Source organism: Hyperolius riggenbachi, chromosome 12 (genome assembly GCF_040937935.1).
Source record: "Hyperolius riggenbachi isolate aHypRig1 chromosome 12, aHypRig1.pri, whole genome shotgun sequence".
Classification (NCBI taxonomy): Eukaryota; Metazoa; Chordata; class Amphibia; order Anura; family Hyperoliidae; genus Hyperolius; species Hyperolius riggenbachi.
In genome coordinates this window covers 37,582,370-37,597,841 of record NC_090657.1, presented here as the reverse complement: position 1 = coordinate 37,597,841, position 15,472 = coordinate 37,582,370, and the positions used below count along the sequence as shown (strand labels likewise).

General features: G+C 49.5%; 1 protein-coding gene across 3 annotated transcripts in view; it reads left to right on the top strand.

The window, feature by feature from the left end:
* The window catches only part of KANSL1 (KAT8 regulatory NSL complex subunit 1), a 225,147-nt gene that overhangs the window by 189,592 nt on the left and 20,083 nt on the right, over window positions 1-15,472 (top strand). For all 3 annotated transcript variants that reach the window (XM_068263655.1, XM_068263656.1, XM_068263654.1), the window contains exons 9-11: window positions 3,063-3,230; window positions 3,872-4,005; window positions 12,638-12,756. In XM_068263655.1, the coding sequence (XP_068119756.1) occupies window positions 3,063-3,230; window positions 3,872-4,005; window positions 12,638-12,756 (421 nt within the window). The remainder of the gene's footprint in view (window positions 1-3,062; window positions 3,231-3,871; window positions 4,006-12,637; window positions 12,757-15,472) is intronic.

The window sequence follows — 15,472 nt, the reverse complement described above, 5'->3', positions numbered from 1 at the left end:
GATTCAACCGTTTTAATCGAATTGGCTAGAAATTGATGCAGCAGAAAGCATGATTGATCAGCAGATCGATTGATTTGCGGCCGATTTCGATAGGTTTATAGATCCGGACGGAAATTACGGGTCGATCGGTTACATTGGATCGAACGATGCAACACTGCATTTCGATCGCATTTCAATCGATTTCATTCTGAAATCTATTGAAATTCAATTCCTACTGTGTGGCACACATCCGATACATTCCTGTCAGATTCGACCTGATAGGCATCTGACAGAAATCTGATGGTCGAATCTGCTGCAAATCTATAAGTGTATGGCCACCTTTACTTGCCTATATATCTTATCTAAAGTTTAGATAGCTTACACAGCATATCTAGCTGCAAACTGCTTCAAAAGTTTGATTTATTGCTGTGATACAATGAGGGCAGCCATGTTCTATTTGTCACAGGCTGAGGGCTGGAGATGCTATCAGCTTACCTCTGTGTAAATTCAGTCCCCTCTCCTCCTCCCTCCTCCCCTCTGCCTCTGAAATCTCTGGCTAGTAACACCTCCCCCTCCTCCTGCCCAGACTGAGCTCCCATAAGCCCTTGCTACAGCGCCAAGGCAATGGAGCTGAGGGCGAGGATTGTTTAGTTTATAGGGAATTAGAGTATTAAAGCAAAACAAAAAAGTATTTGGCTTGAGGAATGCCCTATAAACTATATGAAAGGAACACAATTATGCAATGAGTAAAAGTTTTTATCTCTGATCCACTTTAATGACGGTATGTTTGTTTAGGCAGAAGTTCCCTTTTAAAGAGAAACTCCGACCAAGAATTGAACTTTATCCCAATAAGTAGCTGATACCCCCTTTTACATGAGAAATCTATTCCTCTTCACAAACAGACCATGGCTGTATGGCTGATATTGTGGTGAAACCCCTCCCACAAAGAAACTCTGAGTACCGTGGTACTCCTGGCAGTTTCCTGTCTGTGAACCTTGTTGCATTGTGGGAAATAGCAGTTTACTGCCAAAAAAGCATGCAGCAGCTACATCACCTGCCAACAGTAAAAATGTCACCATGTAATAAATGTCAGAATGTAAATCGGGGGTTTAAAAAAGATTTTACAATGGGCAAACACTGACTAAATCATTTATACATAATTATTGTAAACATGAAGCACTTTTTAATTACACTATTTTCACTGGAGTTCCTCTTTAAAGAAACCGGAGGTGTGGCAGAGGGTGGCTGTTTCTTCTGTTGAGTAGATCAGTTGACAGTTGCTGGACAGAGCTGCATGAGAAATATGCCTGCATTTCCCTCAATCCACCTTTAAAGCCAGAGATGGCCATCAATTTTGGAGATTGTAAGCAATGTCAGTATTTATTTCTTGGGCAGTAACACAGTTATACATGAGTTTATTTTCTTTTTCTGCTTTTTGTTTTATATGTTCTAAACCTAGCCATACGTGTCTCCATTATAGCCCAGCCTGGCACACAAATCGTAATTTCCTACGGTAAGAGCAGGTCAACCAGTGTGTACAGATCAATTTACCAACTTGAACCTCTTAAGGGGCCCATACACCTAACGATTTTCCCGCCGATATACATCAGATTCGATCACTGTGATCGAATCTGCTGTGAAATCGTTGCGCAAACGCTGACAGAACAATCGATTTCCATCCGAAATCAATCGTTCCCGTCGAGCCGTCCGTGCAGAAGATTTTGCTCGATTGCCGGTGGGTCGGGAGTGCGTCGATAGCGGCGTTTGAATGCCCGACACTAGCTGCAATATATTACCTGCTCCGGCCAGCATGACTCCCCCGGTCTCCGCTGTCTTCTTCTCTGTGCTGGGCTCCGGCTGGCTTCACTGAACTTCCTGTCCCGGCAGGAAGTTTAAACAGTAGAGCGCCCTCTACTGTTTAAACTTTCCCCAGACAGGAAGTTCAGTGAAGCCACCAGCCTGACCGGAGACCAGCGCAGAAAAGAAGACAGCGGAGATCGGGAGACTCGCGCCGGCCGGATCAGGTAATGTATGCAGGGAGGATGGGGCGGCGGGCGCTGCGGCAGCTCCACAGAATGTGATTGGTCTCAGGCTGAAATCGATTCACAATTTGTTTGCAGTAAATGCAGCCATACGATCCCTCTCTGATCAGATTCGATCAGGGAGGGGTCTATCTTTTGGTCGAATCTGATGGCAAATCGGCCAGTGTATGGCTACCTTTAGACAGATTTTAGGATATATCTGCTTGAAAAATTGTCCAAAGCTACCATGGTTGTGGAGTCAGAGCAATTTTGGGTACCTGGAGTTGGAGTCGGTGGTTTCATAACTGATTAGGGTGATTTTTGTAGCAACTTCCCAGCCCTGGTAAGTATTAGATGTCGGAGTCGAGTAGTTGGAACAATTTTGGGTACCTGGAGTCAGTCGGTGGTTTCATAAACTGAGGAGCCGGATGAATTTTTGTACCGACTCCACAGCCCTGAAAACTACGTACACACACTGGATTAAACTCCGCTGAGGCAGCCTTTAAAGAGAACCTGAACTGAAAATAAAATGTTAAAAAAACCTTACACAGGTCATACTTGCCTCCTGTATAATCTACTCCTCAATCTCTTTCTCCTCTCCTGCTGCTGGTATATTTCAGTACTGACAAAATCTTGTCAGAACTGGAAGGGATCACTGTAAGAAGAAAATGGTGAGCTTCTGAGAGGAATTAACGAAGAGGTAAGTATGTAATATTCATTTTCAGGTACATCATGTTTATTTTAAATAATTTTCCTTGCTTCAGGTTCTCTTTAAGGATTGCTTCAGATTCCAGTCGCTCAATTCAAATCCATAGCAGACACTGAACTCTCTGCTTTGATCTAAATGGCCCGTGTTCATCCTTCACGATTGGAAAGTCTTAGACCTAGCGCCTCACAAAACTGCTTCCGGGGCATACAGCTTATGAAATACATATGGTAGACTTCTGTAGCCGTTTTGTAGTGCGCACACCCAGGCTGTCACACCGTGACTGTTGGACATGGAGTGCTTCAATGACCAATGGTAATTCTCTTCTAAACTTTAACTGTGTTCATCTGTTTCAGAACTTACTCTTCACCGACCTTTGCCCGAGCTCCCGCCGAAGCAGCATCTGGAACATCTGCATCGCACCTTAAAGTGTGAGAGAACACAGGCGCTAAGACCCGAGCGCTCACTCCCTCTCCCTGTATCCCAAAACAAGAAACGTCATTTCAGCCTCTTGGACAGAGACGGTAAGGGACCAGTCAATGCCTCAACCCCGGTACCACAGTGCTGCACCATTAGTGTTTGCTTTGTCGTTCTTAAAAGGGCACTCCTGGCGAAAAATTGTAAAATTTAAAATATGTGCAAACATATACAAATAAGTAAATTTTTTCCAGAGTAAAATGAGCCATAAATTACTTTTCTCCTATGTTGCTGTCACTTACAGTACGTAGTAGAAATAGGACAGAAGCGACAGGTTTTGGACTAGTCCATCTGTTCATAGGGGCTTCTAAGTGATTTATTTATTTTCAAAAGCACTTAGTGAATGGCAGTTGCTCTGTCCAACTGACAAAAAACTGTAGCGAGCAGGGAAGCTGTCCAGCATCATTGTTTAAATACTTTTTGGGGAATATCTTTATAAAGAATAAAAGCCTTGCTGAGAATCCCCTATGAAGAGATGGACTAGTCCAAAACCTGTTGCTTCTGTCAGATTTCTACTGCCTACTGTAAGTGACAGCAACATAGGAGAAAAGTCATTTATGGCTCATTTCACTCTGGAAAAAAATGTAATTCTTATTTGTCTACGTTAGCACATATTTGAAATTTTACAATTTTTCACCATAGTGCCCCTTTAAATTAATGTATTTAACCCACTCTCCTCTTCCTTCAGGACGCCATGAAGTAGACATAGCAGGACCCAGCCTTATGACAGATAACGGTGCATCTCCTTCTCACTCATCCCTTTCACGCCAACCTTCTGCCCCATTGGATTCATCTATGTCATCGCTCAGCGCTGCAGCTGCGGTATGGATAAAGAGTTGTGTAGATGTGTGTATTCTGTGTGCCGCTGCATTTACTGTGGGTGGGATTGCACACTACAGTGTAATGGGTAGAAATCCCACCAGTGTAGTAAAAGGAGTTGAAATGTTCCATAAGCCCCCAAATCCCTCCTACCACCGTTTCCTTGTAGAGAAGAACACTTAAAGCGGACATAAACTTCCTCTCTTCTGTAAAAGATAAGCAACAGCATAATAGATTTTCAAGAAAAACATTGAACATTTCTTTTTTACAGCTTATTAAGCGCCTACAGAGATCCAGAAAAGTGGTTACTTCTTGGTTTCCTGGGAGCACAGAAAGAGTTAACCTCCTAATGTGTAAACACATTAGCACAGAACCTCAGCAGAGTTTGCAAACAGCTCAAATTATACTTGGTGATAAGGGAGAGTTAGACGGGCTGTTCTCTGTAAATTGCACAAAGTGGATTTCTGTGTTTTCTTTATATATCATCAGCCATCAACCATTTTGGTTATGCATTCTTGCCCGCCCTTAGTTGCTCATTGGTGGGGGAAGTGGAGGAGGAGTTAAATGCTGGATCTCTGTAGGCAGTGAAGACTTTAGCTCCGCAGAGTTCAGGCAATGCTAAGGTTACTCATTATATGCCTGGTGGCTGTGAATTTAGGCAGGGACCTCATTCGTTAAATTGCATGTAATGCTTTCCAATAGAGATGCGTGTGCTCGGAACTCCATGATTTTTTTACCGTGCCACATAAAATCACAAATTTGTGCACAATTACCATAGACCAGTGATGGCTAACCTTGGCACTCCAGCTGTGGTGGAACTACAAGTCCCATGAGGCATTGCAATACTCTTGACAGCTCTAAGCATAAGTCGGGAAGGCAGAGGCATGATGGGATTTGTAGTTTTGTCACAGCTGGAGTTCCAAGGTTAGCCATCACTGCCATAGACTGTAGGCAGGTGCATAGCATAACACAAACTAAATGTATGTGCATAATCTATATTTATGCTCATGCAGTTGTTGTTTTTACACGGATGGCATTTCTTGTGGACTAAAGCAAGTCACCTTGCTAATAATTCAACATTGCTAGGAGCTATTCCTTGCATGGAGATTAGGTCATAAATTAATTAGTAATTATTTTTGGTGTAAAAAACTAAAGCCGTCTACGCTCATACAAACTCTGTCACCCCACAGCGTTTAAGACTTCATTCCTCTGGCAACAGTTTGGACGTGAGCGCTGTACAGACACATTACTACTCTAGAAGCTAGCAACACATCTGTTATGGAGATGGATAACTGGTCAGGTAGTAGTGATTGATATACCACCGAATAGATATGAGGGGAAATCTTGCGCTTCTGGCCACTGGAGATAAATGGACAAACAAAGGTGGTTTCACACAGCTGGCAGCTCCTTCATGCCTGGCTGGAAGGCATTCTTGTAAAAGAACAGAAAAAATGGAAAGCAGAGTAGCGCTCCATAGTGTAAAACCAGATTTATTTTACTGAATGAGCATAAAACAAATTGCACTTACTAGACAGTAGGTGTATATAGGCATTATCACATGTGGGCAAAGCCCTGTCCTGGAACCCTGGGGGAACCGCCTTCTGCGACCACCGTGGCCTGCGGTGGTCTTGGTCCAGATGGAAAGGACGGGAGTGGCTGGCCCTGGGGTTGTAAGCATGCTGGCAGCGTCACAACGCGTTTCGGCGAATCCTCGCCTTCATCAGGTGACACCGCCGGCCAGCACGCAGGTTTAAATAGAAATGGCAACCACATTAGGTAATGAGGGTTTCCGTAGTGACGGGGGAAAATAAAGGAAAGAGGAGGAATATATTCTAGATAAAAAGAACCCCCAGCATGCAACTGTTTGGCACTGACTACTAAAGGACCAGTGCTCCTTAAAGCGGATCCGAGATGAAAAACTAACTATAACAAGTAACTTGTCTATATATCTTATGTAAAGTTTAGATGGTTTACACAGCAAATCTAGCTGCAAACAGTTTTAATAGAATCTGATTATTTATTCCTGTGATACAATGACAGCGGCCATGTTGTTTGTAAACATTACACAGAGGCAGGCTTATCTGTATCTCTAGCCGTCAGCCTAATCCCCTCTCCTCCTCCCTCCTCCCCTCTGCCTCTGAAATCAATGGCTGGTAAAACCTCCCCCTCCTCCTGCCCAGACTGAGCTCCCCATGAGCCCTTGCTACTGCCTTGGCTCTCTGAAAACCTGTGGGCGTGGTTTTTTTTAGTTTTTAGGGAATTAGAGTATTAAAACAAAAACGAAAAAGTATTTGGCTTCAGGAATGCCCTATAAACAATAGGAAAGGAACACAATTATGCAATGTGTAAAAGTTCATCTCGGATCCACTTTAATTATGTGATAACTCCAAACCATAACAGCAGAAAAAGTTTTGAAAGTTTTGAATGCAGGATTAGCATCTCTATCACTTAATACACTCAGACCAGTTGCTGTTGAAATTTGATTTTTATGGTGACAATCCTGCTTTAAATGCAACCCCCTAAGGCATTGTTCCCTTCCTAAACCCCACCTCCTGGAAGCCACTTTATTGTGCACCTTTATCCCTTCTCCCCATCACCATAGCAACAAACACATTGCTCTGGTGTAGCAAAGTGAAATGTCCATACAGTGCTCTCCAAAAGGCTCCGTCTGCCTTACACAGGAAAGGGTGAACAACAGGGAAAATATGCTTTCAAATATAAGTTTAAAGAATTGCTGTGAATGAAGTAAATTGCCTTTTTTCTGCTTTTTTGGGTTTTCTCTTTGATGTAGGATGTTTTTGAAATGCGAGTTTGCAGAGGCTTGCCTGTTTTCCTGCACAAGATGTGTAACTTGCATGTGTTTGTGGTGACGCAGTACAATGTGTCCGGGAGGAGTACAGGATATTGTAGTGTGTGCTGTGTAACCGCTGGTCCTTATCAAAGGCAGCAGCACCCTCTGCTGGCAACACTTAACAATTGCATCAGTTGTTAGCAATAGAGAACGCTTCAGTATCTCGTTGGCAAGAATTTGAGTTCAAGGCAACACTGTTACATTGAATCTTATCAGAATGCCAAAAGTCAGCCTATATAAACTGGGCTAAAAACAGGTTTGTACGTAGAATGGAAAACCTTTCAATTAAAAGAAAGCTGGCGGTTTGTTTTGGTAAATGGTTAATTCTGATCTGGTAGATCATGGAGACGTTCGTTTGTTTAGGGGTTCCCAAAAGAACCCCTTGTGAGATAAAATGTACAATTATGTATCATATCTGTAGAAACTTGGCAGTTGCTACACCTTAGTTCACCTTAGTTTCTACTTTTATATCCCACTTGTAATGAATTTCTATCCACACCCCTTTTTGAGACTTTTAAACTGTTAGAGGCTATGAGTCTTACACACAATACTCAAAGTACACGGATTCAGGTTGTATTTGCTTTTCAGGTTGTATTGGCTGCGTACACACTGGGTAGTGGCTCTCCTAACTGGGCTGCGCACACACTGGGTAGTGGCTCTCCTAACTGGGCTGCGCACACACTGGGTAGTGGCTCTCCTCACTGGGCTGCGCACACACTGGGTAGTGGCTCTCCTCACTGGGCTGTGTACACACTGGGTAGTGGCTCTCCTCACTGGGCTGCACACACTGGGTAGTGGCTCTCCTCACTGGGCTGTGTACACAGTGGGTAGTGGCTCTCCTCACTGGGCTGTGTACACAGTGGGTAGTGGCTCTCCTCACTGGGCTGCACACACTGGGTAGTGGCTCTCCTCACTGGGCTGCGTACACACTGGGTAGTGGCTCTCCTCACTGGGCTGTGTACACACTGGGTAGTGGCTCTCCTCACTGGGCTGTGTACACACTAGGTAGTGGCTCTCCTCACTGGGCTGTGTACACACTGGGTAGTGGCTCTCCTCACTGGGCTGCGCACACACTGGGTAGTGGCTCTCCTCACTGGGCTGCGCACACACTGGGTAGTGGCTCTCCTCACTGGGCTGTGTACACACTGGGTAGTGGCTCTCCTCACAGAGCTGCGTACACACTGGGTAGTGGCTCTCCTCACTGGGCTGCGCACACACTGGGTAGTGGCTCTCCTCACAGGGCTGCGTACACACTGGGTAGTGGCTCTCCTCACTGGGCTGCGTACACACTGGGTAGTGGCTCTCCTCACTGGGCTGCGTACACACTGGGTAGTGGCTCTCCTCACTGGGCTGCGCACACACTGGGTAGTGGCTCTCCTCACTGGGCAGCGTACACACTGGGTAGTGGCTCTCCTCACAGGGCTGCGTACACATTGGGTAGTGGCTCTCCTCACTGGGCTGCGCACACACTGGGTAGTGGCTCTCCTCACAGGGCTGCGTACACACTGGGTAGTGGCTCTCCTCACAGGGCTGCGTACACACTGGGTAGTGGCTCTCCTCACAGGGCTGCGTACACACTGGGTAGTGGCTCTCCTCACTGGGCTGCACACACTGGGTAGTGGCTCTCCTCACTGGGCTGCACACACTGGGTAGTGGCTCTCCTCACTGGGCTGCACACACTGGGTAGTGGCTCTCCTCACTGGGCTTCACACACTGGGTAGTCGCTCTCCTCACTGGGCTGCACACACTGGGTAGTGGCTCTCCTCACTGGGCTGAACACACTGGGTAGTGGCTCTCCTCACTGGGCTGCGCACACACTGGGTAGTGGCTCTCCTCACTGGGCTGCGCACACACTGGGTAGTGGCTCTCCTCACTGGGCTGCGCACACACTGGGTAGTGGCTCTCCTCACTGGGCTGCGCACACACTGGGTAGTGGCTCTCCTCACTGGGCTGCGCACACACTGGGTAGTGGCTCTCCTCACTGGGCTGCGTACACACTGGGTAGTGGCTCTCCTCACTGGGCTGCGTACACACTGGGTAGTGGCTCTCCTCACTGGGCTGTGTACACACTGGGTAGTGGCTCTCCTCACTGGGCTCCGTACACACTGGGTAGTGGCTCTCCTCACTGGGCTCAGTACACACTGGGTAGTGGCTCTCCTCACTGGGCTCCGTACACACTGGGTAGTGGCTCTCCTCACTGGGCTCCGTACACACTGGGTAGTGGCTCTCCTCACTGGGCTCCGTACACACTGGGTAGTGGCTCTCCTCACTGGGCTGCGTACACACTGGGTAGTGGCTCTCCTCACTGGGCTGCGCACACACTGGGTAGTGGCTCTCCTCACTGGGCTGCGCACACACTGGGTAGTGGCTCTCCTCACTGGGCTGCGCACACACTGGGTAGTGGCTCTCCTCACTGGGCTGCGCACACACTGGGTAGTGGCTCTCCTCACTGGGCTGCGCACACACTGGGTAGTGGCTCTCCTCACTGGGCTGCGCACACACTGGGTAGTGGCTCTCCTCACTGGGCTCCGTACGCACTGGGCTGCGCACACACTGGGTAGTGGCTCTCCTCACTGGGCTGCGCACACACTGGGTAGTGGCTCTCCTCACTGGGCTCCGTACGCACTGGGTAGTGGCTCTCCTCACTGGGCTGCGCACACACTGGGTAGTGGCTCTCCTCACTGGGCTGCGCACACACTGGGTAGTGGCTCTCCTCACTGGGCTGCGCACACACTGGGTAGTGGCTCTCCTCACTGGGCTGCGCACACACTGGGTAGTGGCTCTCCTCACTGGGCTGTGTACACAGTGGGTAGTGGCTCTCCTCACTGGGCTGTGTACACAGTGGGTAGTGGCTCTCCTCACAGGGCTGCGTACACACTGGGTAGTGGCTCTCCTCACTGGGCTGCGTACACACTGGGTAGTGGCTCTCCTCACTGGGCTGCGTACACACTGGGTAGTGGCTCTCCTCACTGGGCTGCGCACACACTGGGTAGTGGCTCTCCTCACTGGGCAGCGTACACACTGGGTAGTGGCTCTCCTCACAGGGCTGCGTACACATTGGGTAGTGGCTCTCCTCACTGGGCTGCGCACACACTGGGTAGTGGCTCTCCTCACAGGGCTGCGTACACACTGGGTAGTGGCTCTCCTCACAGGGCTGCGTACACACTGGGTAGTGGCTCTCCTCACAGGGCTGCGTACACACTGGGTAGTGGCTCTCCTCACTGGGCTGCACACACTGGGTAGTGGCTCTCCTCACTGGGCTGCACACACTGGGTAGTGGCTCTCCTCACTGGGCTGCACACACTGGGTAGTGGCTCTCCTCACTGGGCTTCACACACTGGGTAGTCGCTCTCCTCACTGGGCTGCACACACTGGGTAGTGGCTCTCCTCACTGGGCTGAACACACTGGGTAGTGGCTCTCCTCACTGGGCTGCGCACACACTGGGTAGTGGCTCTCCTCACTGGGCTGCGCACACACTGGGTAGTGGCTCTCCTCACTGGGCTGCGCACACACTGGGTAGTGGCTCTCCTCACTGGGCTGCGCACACACTGGGTAGTGGCTCTCCTCACTGGGCTGCGCACACACTGGGTAGTGGCTCTCCTCACTGGGCTGCGTACACACTGGGTAGTGGCTCTCCTCACTGGGCTGCGTACACACTGGGTAGTGGCTCTCCTCACTGGGCTGTGTACACACTGGGTAGTGGCTCTCCTCACTGGGCTCCGTACACACTGGGTAGTGGCTCTCCTCACTGGGCTCAGTACACACTGGGTAGTGGCTCTCCTCACTGGGCTCCGTACACACTGGGTAGTGGCTCTCCTCACTGGGCTCCGTACACACTGGGTAGTGGCTCTCCTCACTGGGCTCCGTACACACTGGGTAGTGGCTCTCCTCACTGGGCTGCGTACACACTGGGTAGTGGCTCTCCTCACTGGGCTGCGCACACACTGGGTAGTGGCTCTCCTCACTGGGCTGCGCACACACTGGGTAGTGGCTCTCCTCACTGGGCTGCGCACACACTGGGTAGTGGCTCTCCTCACTGGGCTGCGCACACACTGGGTAGTGGCTCTCCTCACTGGGCTGCGCACACACTGGGTAGTGGCTCTCCTCACTGGGCTGCGCACACACTGGGTAGTGGCTCTCCTCACTGGGCTCCGTACGCACTGGGCTGCGCACACACTGGGTAGTGGCTCTCCTCACTGGGCTGCGCACACACTGGGTAGTGGCTCTCCTCACTGGGCTCCGTACGCACTGGGTAGTGGCTCTCCTCACTGGGCTGCGCACACACTGGGTAGTGGCTCTCCTCACTGGGCTGCGCACACACTGGGTAGTGGCTCTCCTCACTGGGCTGCGCACACACTGGGTAGTGGCTCTCCTCACTGGGCTGCGCACACACTGGGTAGTGGCTCTCCTCACTGGGCTGCGCACACACTGGGTAGTGGCTCTCCTCACTGGGCTGCGTACACACTGGGTAGTGGCTCTCCTCACTGGGCTGCGTACACACTGGGTAGTGGCTCTCCTCACTGGGCTGTGTACACACTGGGTAGTGGCTCTCCTCACTGGGCTCCGTACACACTGGGTAGTGGCTCTCCTCACTGGGCTCCGTACACACTGGGTAGTGGCTCTCCTCACTGGGCTGAACACACTGGGTAGTGGCTCTCCTCACTGGGCTCCGTACACACTGGGTAGTGGCTCTCCTCACTGGGCTGCGCACACACTGGGTAGTGGCTCTCCTCACTGGGCTCCGTACACACTAGGTAGTGGCTCTCCTCACTGGGCTGCGCACACACTGGGTAGTGGCTCTCCTCACTGGGCTGCGCACACACTGGGTAGTGGCTCTCCTCACTGGGCTCCGTACACACTGGGTAGTGGCTCTCCTCACTGGGCTGCGTACACACTGGGTAGTGGCTCTCCTCACTGGGCTCCGTACACACTGGGTAGTGGCTCTCCTCACTGTGCTCCGTACACACTGGGTAGTGGCTCTCCTCACTGGGCTGCGCACACACTGGGTAGTGGCTCTCCTCACTGGGCTGCGTACACACTGGGTAGTGGCTCTCCTCACTGGGCTGTGTACACACTGGGTAGTGGCTCTCCTCACTGGGCTCCGTACACACTGGGTAGTGGCTCTCCTCACTGGGCTGAACACACTGGGTAGTGGCTCTCCTCACTGGGCTGAACACACTGGGTAGTGGCTCTCCTCACTGGGCTGCGCACACACTGGGTAGTGGCTCTCCTCACTGGGCTGCGCACACACTGGGTAGTGGCTCTCCTCACTGGGCTGCGCACACACTGGGTAGTGGCTCTCCTCACTGGGCTGCGTACACACTGGGTAGTGGCTCTCCTCACTGGGATGTGTACACACTGGGTAGTGGCTCTCCTCACTGGGCTGCGTACACACTGGGTAGTGGCTCTCCTCCCTGGGCTGCACACTCTGGGTAGTGGCTCTCCTCACTGGGCTGCGCACACACTGGGTAGTGGCTCTCCTCACTGGGCTGCGCACACACTGGGTAGTGGCTCTCCTCACTGGGCTGCACACACTGGGTAGTGGCTCTCCTCACTGGGCTGCACACACACTGGGTAGTGCCCCCTTTTGCATGATGTGGAAGCTCAGGACAAATCTAATGTACACACATGTATGAAGACTTTCTTGGTCAATTTTTGATGCCTTTGCTAGTAATTTTATTGTCCTTATCCCTTTCTCCAGGCCTTAATATTAAAAAAAAAAAAAAAAAAAAAAAAAAAAATTTCTGCTGCATAGACTTATCTGTGTTCTGGTTTTCCCACAGGCTGCCAGGAGGCGGCGTGCAGAGACCTCCTACGACATTGACAACATCGTGATCCCCATGTCTGTGGCAGCCACCACCAGGGTTGAGAGATTGCAGTACAAGGAGATCCTCACTCCCAGGTATGGTCACGTGTGTGTATACTGGCCCAAGTGTCCACATTATATGTGCCTGTCATACTGGGGAAATCGAGGAGCAGAGTAAGAGGATTTTCTTCTTTTCAAATAGTTTATTGAGGTTTACAACAGATTATAGCAATACAGTGGAAAGATAGGGAAGAAAACATGTCCCGATTAGCAGCTTATCATGACTCTTGAATAACAATATTTTGTGCATACATCACAGTTTAATGCAAAAGACTGGAGTCTAGAAAGGCTGCCTGATTATGTGAACTAGGGGGGGGAAAAACTTGTCCCCCTATGCTACTGTCTGGACTCACCAGCCCAGAGTGACTGGGGGGCCCCGAATAGGGACTTAAGACCCGTCATTCCGCTCTCCTAACCTCGGTTCCTCCTCCGGAGGAGGACCATTTTACACTAACGACAAACATCAGAAGAGTAAAGGAAAGTAGAGAAAGGGGTGAAAGGAGAAAAGAAGGGGAGAGGGAAGGGAGGGATGACCCACCATGTATCCCAAAAGCTGAACTTGTGGTAGGTGACCTTTAGTGAGTTCAACCATGACCTGTTATGGTGAGGTAAGATTTCCAGGGGTCCCAGATTTTATTCACCTTATCTCTTCTGTCTAGAAGGATGCCAGCTAGCTGCTCTTGAACCATAAAACCAGATACTCTAGTTTTCACTTCCTCAAAGGGAACCAGTTGCTTCTTCCAAGCTTTGGCGATAGTTTGCTTAGCTGCTACAAAGATGAAAAGAGCTAAGGCCCCTTGGGATTTCGTGAGAAGCTCAATAGGGAAGTGGAGCAATGCAGACCATGGGTCTCTGTAAATTTGTTTATGGAAAACTGCTTGAAGCAGCCGATAGGTTTTAGACCAGAAGCGGGATAGCATGGAGCATGACCAAAAAGGGTGCATAAAGTCGCCTGGGGATTGGCATCCTCTAAAACACAGACATCACCTCCCAGATGAGCCATTCTTGAGGGAACCCAATACCATCTCATCAGAACTTTCAGAGAGGACTCAACCAGGCCCAAGTTGATTGAAATGTGGAACGTGTTCCTCCAGGCCTTTGCCCAGTCCCTCAATAGGTCTTGATCCCCGCAAGTCTATCTCCCACTTAGTGATATAGGAGTGCTTGAATGAAGGACCTGGGTCCGTAAGGAAGAGATATAATTTTGCTGATCAAGCCTCTGCGCATACCCCCCCCCCCCCCCCCCCCCCGGGTTACGTAGGCAAGCTGACTCAAATAATGAGAGGGGTGGAACTGCATCTGGGGCATTTGCTTGCAATGATTGAACCCAATGCCTCAGTTGGAGATACCTATAATGTTCTGATCCGGGGATTTGATATTTCTCTCTGAGATAATCCCAACTCACGACCTTAGAATCTTTAATTAAGTGGTGGACCAAGAGGAGCTGTTTAGAAACCCACCATTTAAAGGAGGTCGGACTTTCTAATGCCGGGGGAAATAGAGGATTATCGATAATGGGAAGCAATGGGAGGGTGGGAGATAGAAGCTTCTTCGAATACTTGAAGGCATCCCACACTCGGAGGCAATGCCTTAGGATCGTACTCATGAGAGGCGGTCTCATCTTAGGAGGTAGCCAAATGGGGCATTGGGACCGACTGTGGGGCTGCCGACACAATATCGAAGAGGGGACCATTGAGGCATTTCAGGACCTCTATATAAACCAACCAGAGGGGGCTATTTGGGCCGCCTGGTAATAAGTCCGTAGGTCAGGAATCCCAACCCACTGAATGCTTAGAAACGTACAGGGTCATTCTTGGGACCCTCGGTCTGGAGGCCCCCCAAATAAATTTATTAATCCTAGATCGCAGGAGTCTCAAAAAATGGGGTGGTATCCAGACCGGGAGCAGCCTGAACCTATATAATAGTTTAGGTAATAAAGTCATTTTCACAGAATGGATTCGGCCTAGCCAAGACAACTGCATTGAGGACCATAGACTGATATGAGAAACCTGTCTGGCCAGGGCGTAATAGTTAGCCAGAGTAAGAGGATTTTAAAAAGGAACTTCAGTGAAAATAATGTAATAAAAAAAGTGCCTATTTTTTACACGTGTTTGCTCATTGTAAAGTTTTTCCTTTCCCTGATTTACATTCTGACATTCATTGCATGGTGACATTTTTACTGCTGGCAGGTGATGTCAGTGGAAGAAGCTGCTTGCTTTATTTGCAAATGGAAGTATCTGTTATTTCCCACAATGCAACACTGCTCCCACAGTGTGATGTCAGGACCTCAGAGCTGTGAGGCGCTGACATCACACTGTGGGAGGGTTTTCACCACAAAATCAGCCATACAGAGCCCCCTGATAATCAGTTCGAGAAAAGGTAAAGATTTCTCACGGTAAAGGGGGGTGTCAGCTACTGTTTGGGATGAAGTTCAATTCTAGGTTACCTTTTCTTTTAAAGAGAAACTCCGACCAAGAATTGAACGTTATCCCAATCAGTAGCTGATACCCCCTTTTACATGAGAAATCTATTTCTTTTCACAAAGAGACCATCAGGGGGGCGCTGTATGGCTGATATTGTGGTGAAACCCCTCCCACAAAGAAATTCTGAGTACGTACTCTTGGCAGTTTCCTGTCTGTGAACCCTGTTGCATTGTGGGTTAATAGCTGTTTACAGCTGTCTCCAACTGCCAAAACAGCAAGCAGCAGCTACATCACCTGCCAGCAGTAAAAATGTCACCATGTAATGTCAG